The sequence below is a fragment of the Budorcas taxicolor genome, chromosome 4, assembly GCF_023091745.1.
Source record: "Budorcas taxicolor isolate Tak-1 chromosome 4, Takin1.1, whole genome shotgun sequence".
NCBI lineage: Eukaryota > Metazoa > Chordata > Mammalia > Artiodactyla > Bovidae > Budorcas > Budorcas taxicolor.
Genome location: NC_068913.1, coordinates 106,463,440 through 106,482,118, shown reverse-complemented (window position 1 = coordinate 106,482,118; position 18,679 = coordinate 106,463,440). Strand labels below are relative to the sequence as shown.

The window sequence follows — 18,679 nt, the reverse complement described above, 5'->3', positions numbered from 1 at the left end:
CACCACTGGTTAACCCAGCGCCCTTCTACCTGCTAACTGAGACGCCAGCATCTCGGAAGGATCCCCATCGAAGGCCGGTGAGTGCAAACACAGGCTGTTCCTTTTCACCCTGGAAATTAAATACATTTCACTTAAATTAATGACAATAACCTGGAACTCTCTACAGGTAAGTAGCCAGCAAACGTTCACAGCCTATGTTTCGTCAAAACAAAATTCCAAAAGGGATGTTCCAAATTTAAGAAATGAACTCTTTTGAGTGCTCAGTAAAAGTAATGAAATAAAATGAAACCAACATTCATGTATTAGGCGTCATGAATCTGCCGGCAAGAAAACATGGTATCATACTTCAGCCTGTAATCACTATGCTGATTCTTGGACCAATTAGTCGGGTCAGCCAGATCTTCTCTCACTTGTACTTGTCCGAGGTCATTTAAATCTGTGTTCTCTATGGAGGGCCAAGAGTTGTAAAGCAAGATCATCAGAGTCCTGGTATGTACTCCAGAATGTTTCACCTGAGTCTCCGAAGATACAGCCAGGTATTTGTCATAACAAATCAGGACGCAAAGTGATTCAGGTTTAATTCAGTGCTTTATGGCCAAATACTGCATATTATAATCACCAAAGTCTAATAAATCAGCGAGTTTAGCAATACCTATTATAGAAAATAAACATTAACAATGCCACTGTCTCTAAGAGTTTATACTCCATGCTGGACTTTTTTCTAGATGAAAATATACACATCTGAATTTTGAAAGGGACATTCCCTATAGCTCAGAATTGCAGCAAAAGCCCAAAGGCACCCCCACATTCTAAAGAGAGCTGCCAACTGCTAGACACAACTCCACAGAATTTGCTAATCATGCACAGAACCAGGTCAGTTTCCACTGTGCCATCATCAGAACCAGCGTAAGAAGAAGATTAGGAACTGGAGGAGACTCCTGGCACTCTAAGTTGCTGGCCGAGAGAAAGTGTCTAAATCTTCTTAGGAGAGGACGTCTGTCCGTTTTCACTCCTGTTCCCACTATGCTGAAACAAGCGAGGGTCTTCTAGGAGAACCATACACAAATAGGGCCAGTCTACAAGGAAAAGACACTGGCCTCTCACTCCTTGGTTGTCTATCCACTGAAGCAGATTTGCTTTTCTGCTCTCTGTACCTGCTTGAGCAAGAGAAGAAACAGTAGAGGAAGAGAGAAATAGTAGAGCAAAGAGGTGATGGTAAGATTACGTCATGACGGGCAAGGCGAGGATGTATTAGTCTCCTGGGTGCCAAGTGCATACTGTGGAAGATAGCAGGGCCTGAGTCTTTCTCACTCTATTAATCGTTCATTTACTCATTTTTTCCATGAATCATTAAGGATATTTACAGTATATATTAGGAACTAGCAATAAAAAATGTCTGTCCTCAAAAAGCTCAAGGTATAATGGGGGGATAGACAGACACAGACAATAAAAATACGCAGTAGGCCCAAGGAAGAGAGACATGCACCGAGTGTTGTGAAAGTACAGGGTGGGTGCAACTGCATGGTGAGTGAGGGAACAGAGCAGACAGATGGTCAGGGAAACACGACGTAAGGTCTAAGAAAATCCATGCATTTTAAAGAATAAGGTAGAATCTGAACAGCCTGATGACTAGTTAGAAGGCTGAATCAGTAGAAACCTCTCACCAAACAAACATCCAGGACCAGACAGTTTCACTGGTAAATTTCATCAAATACTCAAAGGAGAATTAACACGAATCCTTCTCATACTCTCCCAAAAAAACAGGAGGGATTTCTTCCAAACTGACCTTATGAGGCCAGCATTACCCTGATACCAAAATCAGACAAGGACAAAACACGAAATTAAAAGCCACTATTCCTGACAAATATAGATGCAAAAACCCTGAACAAAATATTAGCAAACCAAATTCAACCATACATTAAAGGGATCAGACACCATAATGAAGTAAGATTTATTCCATGGATGCAAGGATGGCTCAACATCTTCAAATCAGTCAATGTGATTTGACACATTAACACAAAGAAGGGTGAAAATCATATGTTCACTTCACTAGATGTAGAAAAAGTATGTGATAAAATTCAACATTAATTTATGATAAAAAGAAAACAAACCTCTCAATAAAGTGGCTATAAGGGGAACACACTTAAGTATGGGATAAAATTCAACAATGATTTATGATTAAAAAAAAAACTCAATAAAGTGGGTATAAAGGGAACACACTTCAACATAATAGAGGCCATACAGGACAAGACCACAGCTAACATCCTATTCAACAGCAAAAAACTGAAACCCTTTCGTCTAAGATCTTGAACAGCAAAGACAAGGATGTCTACCCTCACCACTTTTATTTGACATAGTACTGGAAGTCTTAGCCAGAGCAATTAGGCAAGAACAAGAAATAAAGACATCAAATTGGAAAGGAAGAAGAAAAACTATCACTATTTACATATGACATGAGAGAAGTAATAAAGAAATTCAGTAAAGTTGCAAGATATAAAATCAATACACAAAAACCTGTAACATTTCTATGCACTAATAACAAAACCTGAGAAAGAGAAATAAAGAAAACAATCCTGTTTACAACTGCATGAAAAAGAATACAGTATCCAGGAATAGATTTAACCAAGGAGGTGAAATTTGAAAACTACGTGGCATTAATGAAAGACGCGGAGAGTGACACAAACAAATGAGAAGAGACTCTGTGATCCTGGACTGAAAAAATTATTGATGTTCAAATGTCCATACTACCCAAAGCAGTCTAGAGATTCAATGTAATCCCTATCAAAATTCCAATGACATTTTCAAAGAAACAGAATAATCCTAAAATTTTCATGGAACCACACACACACACACAAATGCAAATAGCCAAAGCAATCCTGAGAAAGAAGAACAAAGCTGAAGGCATTATAATTCCCAGTTTCAACCTACATTACAAAACTGTAATGATTAAAACTGCATGGCATTTGCATAAAACCAGATGCAAAAATCAGTAGAACAGATTTTAAAAGCCCAGAAATAAGCCCACAAATATATAGTCAATTAACTTGTGACAAAGGAGCCAAAAATATACAATGAGGAAAGGACAATGTCTTCAATAAATGATGCTAGGGAAACTGGCAGTCATATGCAAAAGAATGAAACTGGACCATTAGCTTATACCATATACGAAGATTAATTCAAAATGGATTAAAGACCTGAAATAGAAGACCTGAAACAATAAATTCCTGTAAGAAAATGTAGAGGGTAAGCTTCTTGACATAAATCTTGGCAATGATTTCTGAATCTGACACCAAAAGCAAAAGCAACAAAAGCAAAAATAAATAAGTGGGGCTGCTGCTGCTGCTAAGTCACTTCAGTCGTGTCTGACTCTGTGCAACCCCATAGACGGCAGCCCACCAGGCTCCCCCGTCCCTGGGATTCTCCAGGCAAGAACACTGCAGTGGGTTGCCATTTCCTTCTCCAATGCATGAAAGTGAAAAGTGAAAGGAAAGTCACTTAGTCGTGTCTGACTCTTAGCGACCCCATGGACTGTACCCCACCAGGCTCCTCCGTCCATGGGATTTTCCAGGCAAGAGTACTGGAGTGGGGTGCCATTGCCTACATCATACTAAAAAGCATCTGTAGAGCACAGGAAATCATCAACAAAATGAAAAGGGAACCAAATGATCGAGAGAAAATGTTCGTAAATCACATATCTGATAAGTGGTTAATATCCAAAATACATAAAGAACTCATACAACTCAATAGGAAAAAAGAAGCAATCCAATTGAAAAATGGGCAAAGCATAGGAACAGACATACTGATGGCCAATAGGACGCCCAGAATCATTAATCAGAAAAGGCAAATCACACACAGTGAGATAACACCTCACATCTACTGGAAAGGCTATTATCACAAAGATAGGAAAACGAATGCTGTTAGGAATGCGAAGGAAAGGGAACCTTTGTGAATGCTGGTGGGAATGTAAATTTGTGCATCCACTATGGAAAACAGTGAAGCCCCTTCCCTGGTGGCTCAGACGGTAAAGCGTCTGCCTGTAGTGCATAAGACCCGGGTTCAATCCCTGGGTTGGGAAGATCCCCTGGAGAAGGAAATGGAGACCCACTCCAGTACTCTTGCCTGGAAAATTACATGGACTGAGGAGTCTGGTAGGCTACAGTCCATGGGGTCGCAAAGAGTCAGACACGACTGAGCAACTTCACTTTCACTTTATGGAAAACAGTAGGGAAGATCCTCAAAGAATTAAAAATAGAATTATCATGTGACCAAGCAAATCCACGTCTAGGTATTTATCCAAAAGCACAACAGTAACTCAAAAGATATACACACCCCATGCTCACTGCAGCAGCATTAACAATAGCCAAGGTACACAAACAACTTAAGTGTCCACTGACAGATGAATGGATACACTGTGGGACATGCACACACGCGTGCACACACACGTGTACACACACACACATGTGTACACACACATGTACACACGTGCACACACACGTGTACACACACATGCAGACATGCTCATTATTTATTATTCAGTCATAAAATAAGGGATGAAATCTTGCCATCTGGGATAACATGGATGGACCTTGAGGGCATCAGGCTAAATGCAGTAAGTCAGAGGAAGAAAAATACTGTATGATCTCTCTTACATGTGGAATCATTAAAAAAAAAAAACAAAAAAAACCTAACAAAAAAAAACAAGCTCATAGATGATACAGAAAACAGACTGGTGGTTCACACAGGCAGGAAGTAGTGGGTGGGAACTTTTTTCTTAATGCAATGTAACTATATTTTTTGATTCAGCATATATACATGTGTATATCTGTATATACATCTATATTTATATGAATCCTGGTTTATTTTATCTACTCATTATAATTTTTGCAGATATACCTAGGAGGTTCTCAACAGTGACCTAAGCACTATATAGGATTGAAAGAGAATGAACAAGGCTGAATCATACAGTATTGGGACTAGGGAAGATGCATGCTAATTAAAAAGGGAGAAACAAACCAGGTCCCTCAACTGAGGAAGAAAACTAGCTTACAATACAATAAGTGCATGCCACAGTGATTTCACCAGTCCTTCCCTAACAGGAATAAAAACAGAATAAAAAAAGAGCCTGGATTAAGGGGGTTGGAGAGAAGAGGAGAGAGAAAGGAAAGAAACTAGAGGAGAAAGAGTGTTCTAGCCTAAGGGAGAGAAACAACACTACGTGAATAGTACGCTGTATCCATGGGAACATTTCCCAAATGTCTTTTAAGATCTTAAGTGTTACATCTGATGCTGATGATTTTGATGTCAGAAGATTCCACGTTGAAATAGGCTGGGAAATAGCAAACGTATTTGGCTTGAAACAAGTTATGTTGACTGCAGTTCTTCTTAGAGTCTTTCATATGTTAATGTACATTATAGATTTCCAAGAGGAGAGATACAATATACCGTTTTCCTGAATCGTTTGTGCAGCCCTCTCTGGAAAGACATCCTGCATAAGTATAATAGATTCCTTGGGGAAATGCTATTCTAAAGCATGTAGCAGAGGCAAGAAGTTCTGAGATAAAGTACTCAAGATTTCCTGAATGGTGCTCTAAAACCACTTTCCCTTTCTTCATGTAGGGGGAAGAATTTGGGGACTATCCTGTTAAGACTAACTGAAAAGCCTTGTAACCTTAAGGTTCCACAGACCTGAGGTGCTGTTCTAGCAAGTGGTATAAAGGGCTCTGGACAATAGGAAAGGAGTGTGAAGAGTCTAGAGAAGCAGATGGGTACAGAGCCTTCAGGATGAGAAGAGGTCTGAGGCTCAGTACCGAAGAGACTGGTCCCAGTTAGAGAACACATGAGTCCAGCAAAAACAAGCAAGGTCAAATGGATGGAGTGGAAGCCAACAGACAAAGCATCACTGTATCTTAGGTCAGTGAAGGTCTGCTGCTGCTAAGTCGCTTCAGTCGTGTCCGACTCTGTGCGACCCCATAGACGGCAGCCCACCAGGCTCCCCCGTCCCTGGGATTCTCCAGGCAAGAACACTGCAGTGGGTTGCCATTTCCTTCTCCAATGCATGAAAGTGAAAAGTCAGAGTGAAGTCACTCAGTCGTGTCTGACTCTTAGCAACCCCATGGACTGTAGCCCACCAGGCTCCTCCATCCATGGGATTTTCCAGGCAAGAGTACTGGAGTGGGGTGCCATTGCCTTCTCAGCAGTGAAGGTCTGGCTGATAGGTTATGAAATGGAGAGGTCATAAAACAAGAATGGATACAGAAAGATGGTGCAGAGCCAGATCTTGGCAGCAGAGGAGACACGCTGCACCAAGTCAGAGGCTCCCCTGGACAGAGCGACTCCGTGCACAGAATGGCCTTGTGCTCTGCAGAGGAAAGTAACTAACTGGGAGAGCTGGCTGGAACAGAACAGTGAAAAGAAAACAATCCTGGTCAACCAGACACCTGCCTGATCTAGGAATCTTAAGGATTTTAGATGAAGAAAAAGAAGCAAGGCAAAGAAAATTAAAGTGGCTCAGCTGTGTCTGACTATACAGTCCACGGAATTCTCCTGGCCAGAATATTTCCCAGCCCAGGGATCGGACCCAGGGTCTCCTTCTCCAGGGCATCTTCCCACAACCCAGGGATCAAACCTAGGTCTCCCGCATTGCAGGTGGATTCTTTACCAGCTGAACCACCAGGGACGCCCAAGAATATTGGAGTGGGTAGGCTATCCCTTCTCCAGCAGCTCTTCCTGACCCAGGGATCAAACCGAGGGTCTCCTGCATTGCAGGTGGATTCTTTTTTTACCAACTGAGCTATCAGGGAAGCCCAGGGTAGAAGGGGCTCTAAAGCAGCCCTAAGCATCATCGTATGAGAAGGATCCGTGCTGGGGCTTTCACAGAAAGAAGCCATGTGATGAGACAGGAATGACAGTGGGGAAGGGTGGGGAGTTTCTCACTTCTCACCGCCTGCCCCACCCTCCTCATTTGGTTCTGGGTTGGCAGAGTCTGAGTCAAACCAAAAGACCAAAAATAAAGAACCAGAAAGAATTCCATAAATCTTTCCAGTAGTTACTTTAAAGTCAAGTTCAAGGCACTGTCGATATCTATGTGGGAGGGGCAAACAGTGACCCCCCCTGGACAAAGCACTGAAGGAAAAAGCAATGGCCCATAAGACAGAGAATCCTTCTTTTGTCTCCAGCACAGCTAGTCTATGATCAGATAACCCTTTATTTCTTAATCTGTCCCATGAAGACACTAATACACACCTTGCCTCTCTGAGTTAGAGGACCTAAGGAGATGTGAACTCACACTCTACAATGAAAATATAAAGCACTATTAGAGCTTCTAAGGGCCATTTTTTTAATCTTTGAGAATCTTCCATTATATGTTTAACTGTGTTTCAGTTTGTTTTTTAAAAGAGGAATCTGGTATCAGGCTTCATCTATAATGCTTTCTAGCATATTTTGAAGGCAATTTCCAGAAATAAAGAAAAAAGAAAAAAGACAAATTCAGCCTAGCTGGGTGCCTCAGAAACCACAGTAGGGGCTACTGTACTTTGTTTTCTGGGAATTGATTTTAAAGTTTTCTGCTTCCCGGGGTGTGTTACCAATATAAAGTGGCTGTGGTAAATTTGACTCTGGTTTTATCAATTCACAGAACTGGTATATTTGAAAGAAAAAGGAGACGAGATATTTAAATGTAAGCACAGTCAAGAATTTCCAGTTAAATCCTAATTATTTCAGAATGTATAACTTCTCACACATAAATGAGAAGCAGTAACTCACTCAGTTATTAAGAGATCTACCCTGATTCATTCCTTTGATAGTAACAATATTTTAGAATAATATCTTCATAGATGCTGATCTGCAGTTTCCTTTTCTAGCCTAACATTTCTCTCAGTACCTTTTGTGAAAACAATTAAGCTTTATTAGATGCTAAAGAATCAATTGCAACTTAAATCACTGTTACCCTGACCAGCAAGGTCATGGTGGAAAGTGCAGAGGTCACTGCATAGAACCTGGAAAGAACAAGGAAAATAAAAGGAAAACAGACTGCAAGCTCACAGGTCCATCAACTGTAAAGAAGCACATAACGAACGCTATAGAACAAGAGTGCGTTTTAGGACTGAAGCTTGGAATTGTGACACAGCGCTTCCACAGATACTTGGAAACCTGCGCGAATATAAAAGGTGCGTAACCTTTGGAGGACAACCTGAACGTAGCTGACACATTTTTAAGGCCAAATCTGAGTAAAGTATGAGGGATTCACTGTTTGTTTACAGGATTATTTGGTGGGGGGGGGGGGGCGGGCAGATGGGGAGAAATATAGATGACAAAGAACTGCTATCAAGCGAGAGCATCTTTTCCTTTTCAATTTCTAGGAATTGAAACCTTTTTAGAAGATTCTGATCAAGAACCTGCAATAGCTGTTGGGGCTTCTTCCCTCCAAACTTTTACCTTTGGTAAGATGTCAAACCAAAAAACTTTTTATATGTGCAATGAACACCATTTTTACCTCACACTCAGCTTCACCATGCCAACATTTCCTATTAGCTTTATCTGTGTGTGTACAAGAAACTGCAGACTTCATGACATTTCACTCAAAAAATTTCAGCATGTGTCTCCTAAGAAAAAGGACGTACACAGACATAACCATAACACCATGGCACCATATATCATCCGTATTAAAATATCTCTGGTATCTTTTATAGCTGACACTATTTTTTCATTTTTCTAATCCAAGATCTATCTTAATTATGATATTTCTTTAGTTTTCCTTAACTGCTCAAGATTAAATCTTCTAAAAGAAGATTTCATGACACTGATTTTTTTTTTGACACTGATTTTTTTTTTAATAGTTTTTTATTTTTTTAATTTTAAAATCTTTAATTCTTACATGTGTTCCCAAACATGAACCCCCCTCCCACCTCCCTCCCCATAACATCTCTGTGGGTCATCCCCATGCACCAGCCCCAAGCATGCTGTATCCTGCATCAGACATAGACTGGCGATTCAATTCTTACATGATAGTACACATGATAGAATGCCATTCTCCCAAATCATCCCACCCTCTCCCTCTCCCTCTGAGTCCAAAAGTCCGTTATACACAGCTGTGTCTTTTTTCCTGTCTTGCATACAGGGTCGTCATTGCCATCTTTCTAAATTCCATATATATGTGTTAGTATACTGTATTGGTGTTTTTCTTTCTGGCTTACTTCACTCTGTATAATCAGCTCCAGTTTCATCCATCTCATCAGAACTGGAAGAAGCCAAATCAGTGGTTGCCTCTAGAATGTCCTACAGCTTGGATTTGATTGTCTTCTCAAGATTAGAGTCAGTTAGATTAAGATTAATGTTTTAGGCAAGACACTACGTGGGTGATGCTGTGTCCTTCTCAATGTATCATATCAGGAGGTAGATGATGTTCATCTGTCCCGTTACTGGTGATGCTGTTTGATCACTTGGATAAGGTGGTGTATGCTAGATCTCTCTATGATAAAGGTGTTTTTTCCCTTTGTAATGATTAAGTACAGTAATTTGGCATAATTTGAGATTGTGTGGATATTTGTTTCTCAATAACCTTCTATTCAATGTGTACAGCATCCACTGATGATCTCTGCTTGAATTACTTCATTAGTGACTGCCAAACGGTAATTCTCTAACTCTGTCGTAACTTACACAATTTGGTGATTCTTCTGTAATATGACTGTAGATCAGGATTGATCATTTTTATTTAATGTATTATAATCCAGTAGCATTACTCTTTTTGATGTTCAAACTGCTCCAAAAGTGGCTAGTAGGATACCATCGAAATAGCTGCTAAAAGAAGAGAAACGAAAGGCAAAGGAAAGAAGGAAAGACACACCCATGTGTGTGCAGAGTTCCAAAGAACAGCCAAGGACCAGTAAGAAAGCCTTCCTCAGTGATCAACGCGAAGAAATAGAGAGAAACAATAAAATGGGAAAGACTAGAGATCTCTTCAAGAAAATTAGAGATACCAAGGGAACATTTCATGCAAAGATGGGCTCAATAAAGGACAGAAATGGTATGGACCTAACAGAAGCAGAAGATATTAAGAAGAGGTGGCAAGAACACACAGAAGAGCTATACAAAGAAGATCTTCACGAGCCAGATAATCAGGATGGTGTGATCACTCACCTAGAGCCAGACATCCTGGAATGCGAAGTCAACTGGGCCTTAGGAAACATTACTACGAACAAAGCTAGTGGAGGTAATGGAATTTCAGCTGAGCTATTTCAAATTCTAAAAGATGCTGCTGTTAAAGTACTGCACCCAATATGCCAACAAAGCCACTGCTCTTTTCCAAATTTGGCCACAGCAGTGGCCACAGGAAAAGGTCAGTTTTCATTCCAATCCAAAAGAAAGGCAATGCCAAAGAATGTTCAAATTACCACACAACTGCACTCATCTCACACACTAGCAAAGTAGTGCTAAAAATTCTCCAAGCTAGGCTTTAACAGTACATGAACCAAGAACTTCGAGAGGTTCAAGCTGGATTTAGAAAAGGCAGAGGAACCAGAGATCAAATTGCCAACATCCACTGAATCACAGAAAAAGCAAAGAGAATTCCATAAAAACATGTTTCTGCTTCATTGACTACGCTAAAGCCTTTGACTGTGTGAATCACTACAAACTGTGGAAAATTCTTAAAGAGATGGGAATACCAGACCATTTTACCTGAGAATCCTGCATGCAGGTCAAGAAGCCACAATTAGAACTAAACATGGAACAACAGACTGGTTCTGAATTGAGGAAGGAGTATGTCAAGGCTGTATACTGTCACCCTGCTTATTTAACTTAGATGCAGAGTAATGCCGGGTTGGATGAAGCACAAGCTGGAATCAAGATTGCTGGGAGAAATATCAATAACCTCAGATATACAGATGACACCACCCTTATGGCAGAAAGCAAAGAGGAACTAAAGAGCCTCTTGATGAAAGTGAAAGAGAGTGAAAAAGCTGGCTTAAATCTCCACATTCAAAAAACAAAGATCATGGCATCCAGTCCCATCACTTCATGGCAAATAGATGGGGAAACAATGGAAACAGTGACAGACTTTATTTTCTTGGGCTCAAAAATCACTGCAGATGGTGTCTGCAGCCACGAAATTAAAATACACTTGCTCTTTGGAAGAAAACTTTGAAAAACCTCGACAGCATATTAAAAGGCAGAGATATTACAATTATTAATATGTAATACAGATATTACATATTACCTTTGCCGACAAAGGTCCATACAGTCAAAGCTGTGATTTTTCCAGTAGTTAGGTATGGATGCAAGATTTGGACCATAATGAAGGCTGAGCACCGAAGAACTGACACTTTTGAACTGTGGTGTTGGAGAAGACTCCTGAGAGTCTTGAACTCTCAAGACCCTTGAACTGCAAGGAGATCAAGCCGGTCAGTCCTAAAGGAAATCATTCCTAAATATTCATTGGAAGGACTGATGCTGAAGCTCCAATACTTTGGCCACCTGATACGATAAGCCAACTCATTGGAAAAGACCCTGATGGCTGATGAAGATTGAAAGTAGGAGGAGAAGGGGACGACAGTGGGCAAAATGGTTGGATGGCATCACCAACTCAATGGACATGAGTTTGAGCAAGCTCTGGGAGATGGCAAAGGACCGGGAAGCCTAGTGTGCTACAGTCCATGGGGTTGCAAAGAGTCGGACACAACTGAGGGACTGAACAACAATGAAGGATCCCATCAGGCTGGCCCCCACGTCATTTCAGTGCTGTCCCCATTAGTTTTTCAGTAGTTCTTTGCCTTGTTCTTGCCCTGCCACTGAAAGACCTCTCTGCACAGAGTGCTGCCAAGTTTAATTAGGGAATGTACTTAAGAAACCAAAATCTGGGCGCCAGGTACGCTCACTGCTGTTTGCTGTCACTGTCTCAAGCCCCTTCAGTGGGCAGAGCCAGCAAACGTATTTCTAGAATAATTCATGAGTCCACCTACAAATCGCTAAGAAAATGTTAGGCCACCCAAAAGAAGATATAGGAAGCAACAGAGAACATTGTTCCCACCCTAAAGCTGAGAAAAAGCCTGATAATCTACAGAATCATAATTTTTCTTAAGCTCTTCAGACAGCTGAGAATACAAGAAAACAAAATAACCTGAATTCCCAACAGAAGGCCCTCCAGAGGACAGACAGGTCATGAGAAGGGTTCTGTCCGTGGCAGAACATGAGGTTAAGAGACAGCCACTACACACATGATGAAACCAGGTGCCGTCCCAAGGGCTTTTATTAGCTCTTTCAGTACTCAAAACAACCGTGTAAGATAAGAAAAATTACTTGTGGGTCAAACATAATCAACAGAGGAACTAAAAATCATGATACAACTATATTGAGAGCTGATATAGAGGACTTCTGATATGTAAGAGAGGCCAAGAGATAAGGCCTAAAACTGATAAACCACTACATGGCATTATATGCTTAAACTGAATTGTGTGTGCATGCTCAGTTGCTCTACCGTGTCTGACTCTTCCTGATCCCGTGGACCGCAGCCCACCAGGCTTCTCTGTCCATGAAATTTTGCAGGCGAGAATACTGGAGTGGGTTGCCATTTCCTTCTCCAGGGGATCTTGCCAACACAGGGATTGAACCTGGGTCTCCTGGATTGGCAGGCAGGTTTTTTGCCACTGTGCCACCTGGGACACCTCCTACACTGAATTTCACAGAAAAATGATTATGATGCAAATTTCAAGTTTTGGGGGGGTTTTTTAACTACAATTTTAAAAAGTATCATCATAGTTATACTAATTAGTGGTAAGAGCTAGAATAACCAAGTAAAATTATTTTCTCTGTGGAGTTATACTTCAGATAGCAAAGGGTAAGAAGAGGAACTGGTTTCATTCTAACATTATTTGAACTATTACATTTTTAAAAATATGTATTAGCTTGTAATTTTTTCAAACTCTGATGAAAAGACCTCCTTACCTTGATCTGTAAGACATCAAGTGGAACTGTCTCTCCTTTCACAATGGCAAGTGTAGCATCTGTAATATGTCTAAAAGATAACAAGAAGGAAATTATCACGTTGTGAAGAATAAGCAGCAGTCCCCCCAAGACACACACACCCACATATACACACACTCACCCCCCTAACACAACCATTCCTGCCCAGAGTACCAACAGATGAATCAGGAAAAAGACATAGCCCTTCGAAATACCCCCAAGAAAGTAGAATGAGGGAGTATAAAAGAATTGCTGATGCAAACAGAGTGGAAGGCTCTGATACAGACTCAAAAAGAAGGTTTCAGCAAAGGGAAGTTTATACGAATCATTTATTTACTTCACACTTATTGAGGGTCTACATTGTGTCCAACTCCTATCATTGGAAATTATGATAAATAAATAACATACCATCTTTCATTCACTGTAACAAAGTCAAGCACTTCAAAAACCATATACCGTTTTACTCTAGTAATCTGAAGGATAACTAAAGGACAGGACTGGGCCTCCCTGGTTGGCTCAGTGGTAATGAATCCACCTGCCAGTGCAGGAGACATGAATTCGATCCCCTGATCTAGGAAGATTCCAAATGCTGCAGAGCAACTAAGCCCATGTGCCCCAAATACCAAGCCCGCGCTCTAGAGCCAGGGAGCCGCAACTACTGAGCTCACGTGCCGCAAGTACTAAAGCCCGTGTGCCCTAGAGCCCGTGCTGCACACCAAGAGAAGCCACCACAATGAGAAGCCCACAGACCACAACTAGAGAGTAGCCCCTACTTGTTGCAATTAGAGAAAAGTCCACAGAGCAACAGAGACCAGCACAGCCATAAATAAAAGTAAATAAATGAGATTATTTTAAAAAAGAAAAAAAAAACACCTAGGTATCTCTGGTGTGGGATTACATTCAAAAAAAGAAAAAAAAATAAAGGACAGGATTCATTGAAGTTATTTTAGAAAAATATAATAAATCCTCAAAATATACACGTTAATGCTTGGATGACATTCTGGGTTCCCTAGTAAGCAAGCTGAAATTTAATAAACAACCTCATTTACTTTCTCAAATTTCTCTTTATCCTATTTCCCCCTCCAAGACAGATGCTATGTGGGAAGTAGGTAGAAGTCTAGAAAATGAGATTCAATTTAGGGGAAAGCAAGATGCATGTTCACCAGTTCAGATTAATTCGATATGAATATATTAATTTCAAAGGAAGTTATCAGAAAGAATCCTAAAGTTCCATGCTTGCTCTGAGTGGTACCTAGCACATTAAGAGGTTTAAGAAGTGCTTTTGAGAGGCTGACCTTTAAAAAATGTTCCGACTGAAAAATGCCTTTCCATATTAATTTTTTTCAAAATTGCTTGGCAGAAGATGGTTAACATGCAACCTTAAATTTGTCATCCTCTAGCAATAATTGAAAGTTCTAAATAAAGCAGCCCTGTAGCATGGAACAGCTATTTTTTAGGCTTATTTATCTGCAACATTCTGAATTCAAAATTCCTTTTTCTTCTGTAGTAATTATGGTACAACAAATCTTGACAGCAATGCAAAAAGCAAAGCCTTGTTCTTTTAAATAGCCTCAGGCACCTGCCATGTTAAGAGGGTCTACAAAATTCTGAACCCAGGGCAGACGGACTTAATTACCTAAGAGCCCTGGGGCATGCTTATAAATTAAGTTTTAAAAATCTTAAAATTATAAATAGAAGCAGCAACAACATTAGTTTAACTACAGGGAAAATCAGCTCTCAAGACACTGAGGGCTATTTAAGGCCTTGAGGGTGGGCGCCCAGCATAGACCGTGGCTTTGGATAGGTGACGGATTCTCCCAGGAATGCCGTCTGCCTCTGCGCTGCTGACATATTCGGTAACGCTGGCAAGCAGTTTGAATAATCTACACTGACAGGCAGAAAGACCAGCTATCACAAGTGATCAAGACCCGAACCAGACAGGATTTGTCTCCGACAAGCAAAAACGTTTACCTCACTGGTTGTCTATTTATTGTCCCTCAGAAATTCTAAACTGGGGGGAAATATACAGCAAAATGAAATGACATGTTCAGCTGCAGGAAAACTGGCAAAGGGCTGGATACTCCCCACTAGATGAAGACTTGAGGCATGAGGGACATTTTAATAAAGATCTGATATTAGTGCATGTCTACATTTATGCCTAATCTGTGATATATGGACCAAGGCTTTTATCTAAAACAAAGAACTGAATTGTTAAAAGATATAAAATGACTCCTAAAATTAAACAGCAATAATAAATCCATAAAACCAGTCTATTCAAAATCCCCAAGCAGAACTGGACAGCCACATGCAAAAGAACGAACTTGCACCACTAGCTTACACCACACACAAAGATAAACTCAAGATGAATTAAAGACCTGAATGTAATAAGACCTGAAACCATAAAACTAAGAGAAAACAAAGGGTAAGCTTCTTGATGTAAGACTTGGTGATGATTTCTGAATCTGATACCAAAAGCAACGAAAGCAAAAATAAAAGTGTGGGACTACATCATACTAAAAACCTTCTGGAGAGCAAAGGAAACCAGCAACAAAATGAAAACGCAACCTGATGAATGGGAGGAAATATTTGCAAGTCATATATTTGCTAAGTGGTTAATATCCAAAACATATAAATATCTCATACAACTCAATAGAGGAAAAAAAAAATCCACTTGAAACATGAGCAGATGATTGGAGCAGACATTTTTCCAAAGAAGACATACAGACGGCCACAGGTACATGAAAAGATGGCCCGGAAGCATGAAACTTCAGGGAAAAGCAAATTGAAACACACAGAGATATCCCCTCATACCCGTGAGAATGGCTATTATCAAAAAGATAAGAAATAACAAGTGTTATAGAGGATGTGGAGAAAAGGGAACCCTTGTTCACTGTTGGTGGGAATGTTAAATTGGTACAGCCACTGTGGAAAACAGTATGGAGATTCCTCAAAGAATTAAAAATAGAACTACCGTATAATTCAGCAATGCCACTTCTAGCTATTTATCCAAAGAAAACAAAAGCACTAACTCGCAAGATATATGCACCATATTTGTTACAGCATTATTTGCAATAGCTAAGATATGGAAACAAGCTAAGTGTCCCCTGACAGGTGAATGGATAAAGAATACGTGATACATGTATATGTTTGTGCACACACACACAGCATTCAACAATAAAAAAGAATGAAATTATGCCATTTGCAACAACATGGATGAGCCTGGAGGGTGTTATGCTAAGTGAAGTCAAGTCAGACAGAGAAAGACAAATACTATATAATCTCACTTTTTTGTGGGTGGCATCTTAAAAAAGAAGTTCATAAATGACACAGAACAGATTGGCGTTTGTCAGAGGTGGGGTGTGGGAGGTGGGCAAAACAGGTGAAGGGAGTCAAAAGTTACAAAATAAGTAAGTCGTGGGGATGGAAGGTATAGCATGGCAACTAATGCTAATACTGTGCTGTATGTTTGAAAGTTTTAAAGAGAGCATATCTTAAAAGCTCTCATTGTAAGGGAAAAAATTCTGTAACTATTGTCTGGTGGCAGATATCAACTATACTTACCGTGGTGGTATACACATATTGAATCATTGTGTTGTACATCTGAAACTAATATAATGTTGTATGTCCATTACATTTTAAAAGAAAAATCCCAAAGCAGAAACAAAAAAAAAAAATCCAAAACAGAAAATCACTTGCATATTGTTATTGTCATTGATTCTGGAAGGCTATAAACAGAAATGCCTTGAGAATGTTTCAATTCATTCATTCAACAAACACTATTTATTGACCTCTCCAATGTGTCACAAAGCCTTAAAGATCAGGCATTTAAAATGGATAATCAACAAGGACCTACTGTATAGCACAGGGAACTCGGAGCAATGTTATGTGACAGCCTGGACAGGGGGTGGTTTGGAGGAGAAGGGATACATGTATATGCACGGCTGAGTCCCTTCACTGTTCACCTGAAATTATTAACAACGTTGTTAATCGGCTATATCCTAATACAAAACAGAAAGTTTAAAAAATAAAGATTAGGCAACCGACAGTGAGACCCTGATAATGATGTGTCCAAGATTCTATTTCTAATCAAAGTCACAACTCGAATTCAAGATTCTCATCTTCTTGAAAGACTCAATTTTTGTTTACAGAATGCTTTCAAAAGAAAAGTGCAATGGTAACAATTTGCCTGACTCCTAAAGACAACGGTAGACTTGCAGCAATTTAATTTAGATGTCAAGGCTGCACTGCTTTCTGTCGACTTTCTCTGTACTGCCTTCTACTTTAGGCATTCACTAAAGGAGGTAACTATATTTGGTTGTTTTAGCTACTTATATTATCAAGGTAATGGAGCCAAGGCTGCTGGCTTGGTCTCCACGGGGGATTTGCTATTTGTCATCATGCATACTTAACACAAACAAACGAGCACTGCGAATCTGTCTTCACCAGAGAATCTTACAACACAAAAGCACATAAAGAGTATGCTTGGATCAGCAAAGCTAACTTCATAAGAAACAAAAGGACATCAGTATTCATCGCCATACCTCACCTGGGGACTTAATATTAGATCACCAGGGTCCCACCACCCAACAGAGAAACTTCCCAATCAACCGAATGCTTGAACTCTGATCTCCTCTTAATGATCTGAAGTTTCAGGCTGCTGCTGCTGCTAAGTCACTTCAGTCTGTATCACACATGCGGATCTGCCATTCCCAGGCTCTCTCACCCACAAATGTACCATCCTACATTGACAACCTACTGGACTTTGTTTCCACTTTCTGCAAAGAGTGTCTGGCTCAAACTACTGGTCTGGCCCAGTGGGATGAATCCGATGGGAATCTTACTGAAGGTAGCCTGGGGGGAAGAAAATGAGAGGGAAGTTTTATTGCTATGGTCAGAAAATGAGATCGAACAAAGAGGCACAGACGTGTCCATAAAACAAAGTAAGTGACCCTGGCCCTGCCTCCCTGTCTTCCATCCCACACCCCTAGACCAGCCATCAGGTGGTCCTGAGGAAGCAGTTTCTAGAACAAGGGAATTCATGAAAACAACAAAACTTCAAATTTGGCAGAAATACTTGAATACTTACTAACAGCAATGGATTGAAAGAAATTTGGTTTAGAAAATGAGTGTCTTGGATATTACGTAACTGCATGACTGCGACCGACTGTATTAGGTTGCCAAACTATTTGACAAAGTTGCAGATAAAATTCAATTTAAAATGTCTAACACTGGTATAGTGACTGAGGACAGGTGAAATTGCCTTGTAAACTATTGCAAGTATAAACAAGGCTAACAGAATATGCAAGGTCAAGTAGCAGAAGGCTACCAGAGGACTTAATCAAATGCTACAAATACTAATAGATACTGTAAGGTTCCAAAGAATATTTTGAGCTCTGTCTATTACCACCAAGGGACTGTGAAGGACCTTCTTCACTGTGGTTACTTTTTCTTGTTGTACTTCTTATTTAAAACGCTTTAAATGATTGTAGAAAAGTGGATAAAATAATCCCACAACACCCATGTAACTAAGACCCAGATTTGGCAAGTATTACATTTTGCCATATTTGCTTCAGAGTTTTAAGAGAGAAATTGATGCAGATGCAGTTCAAGTCCCTTCTCACACTCTTCCTCTTCCCCTTCCCTAAAGGAAACCAACCATCCGTCATCATAGACTTGGTACAATTCCTCTCCATCCACATTATCATCCTTTGACTACATAGTTGAT

At 40.2% G+C, this 18,679-nt stretch overlaps 1 protein-coding gene and 1 non-coding gene across 7 annotated transcripts in view; one reads left to right on the top strand and one right to left on the bottom strand.

Moving 5' to 3' along the window:
• AGK (acylglycerol kinase) overlaps positions 1-18,679 on the bottom strand; it is a 95,421-nt gene that overhangs the window by 22,397 nt on the left and 54,345 nt on the right. For all 6 annotated transcript variants that reach the window (XM_052638795.1, XM_052638799.1, XM_052638797.1 and 3 more), the window contains 3 exons: positions 17,711-17,805; positions 12,937-13,006; positions 30-109 (listed from right to left, as the gene is read on the bottom strand). In XM_052638795.1, coding sequence (XP_052494755.1) covers positions 30-109; positions 12,937-13,006; positions 17,711-17,805 — 245 coding nt within the window. The remainder of the gene's footprint in view (positions 1-29; positions 110-12,936; positions 13,007-17,710; positions 17,806-18,679) is intronic.
• TRNAY-GUA (transfer RNA tyrosine (anticodon GUA)) lies at positions 4,004-4,075 on the top strand. Its single transcript has one exon. It is a non-coding gene; the product is annotated as a tRNA-Tyr (tRNA).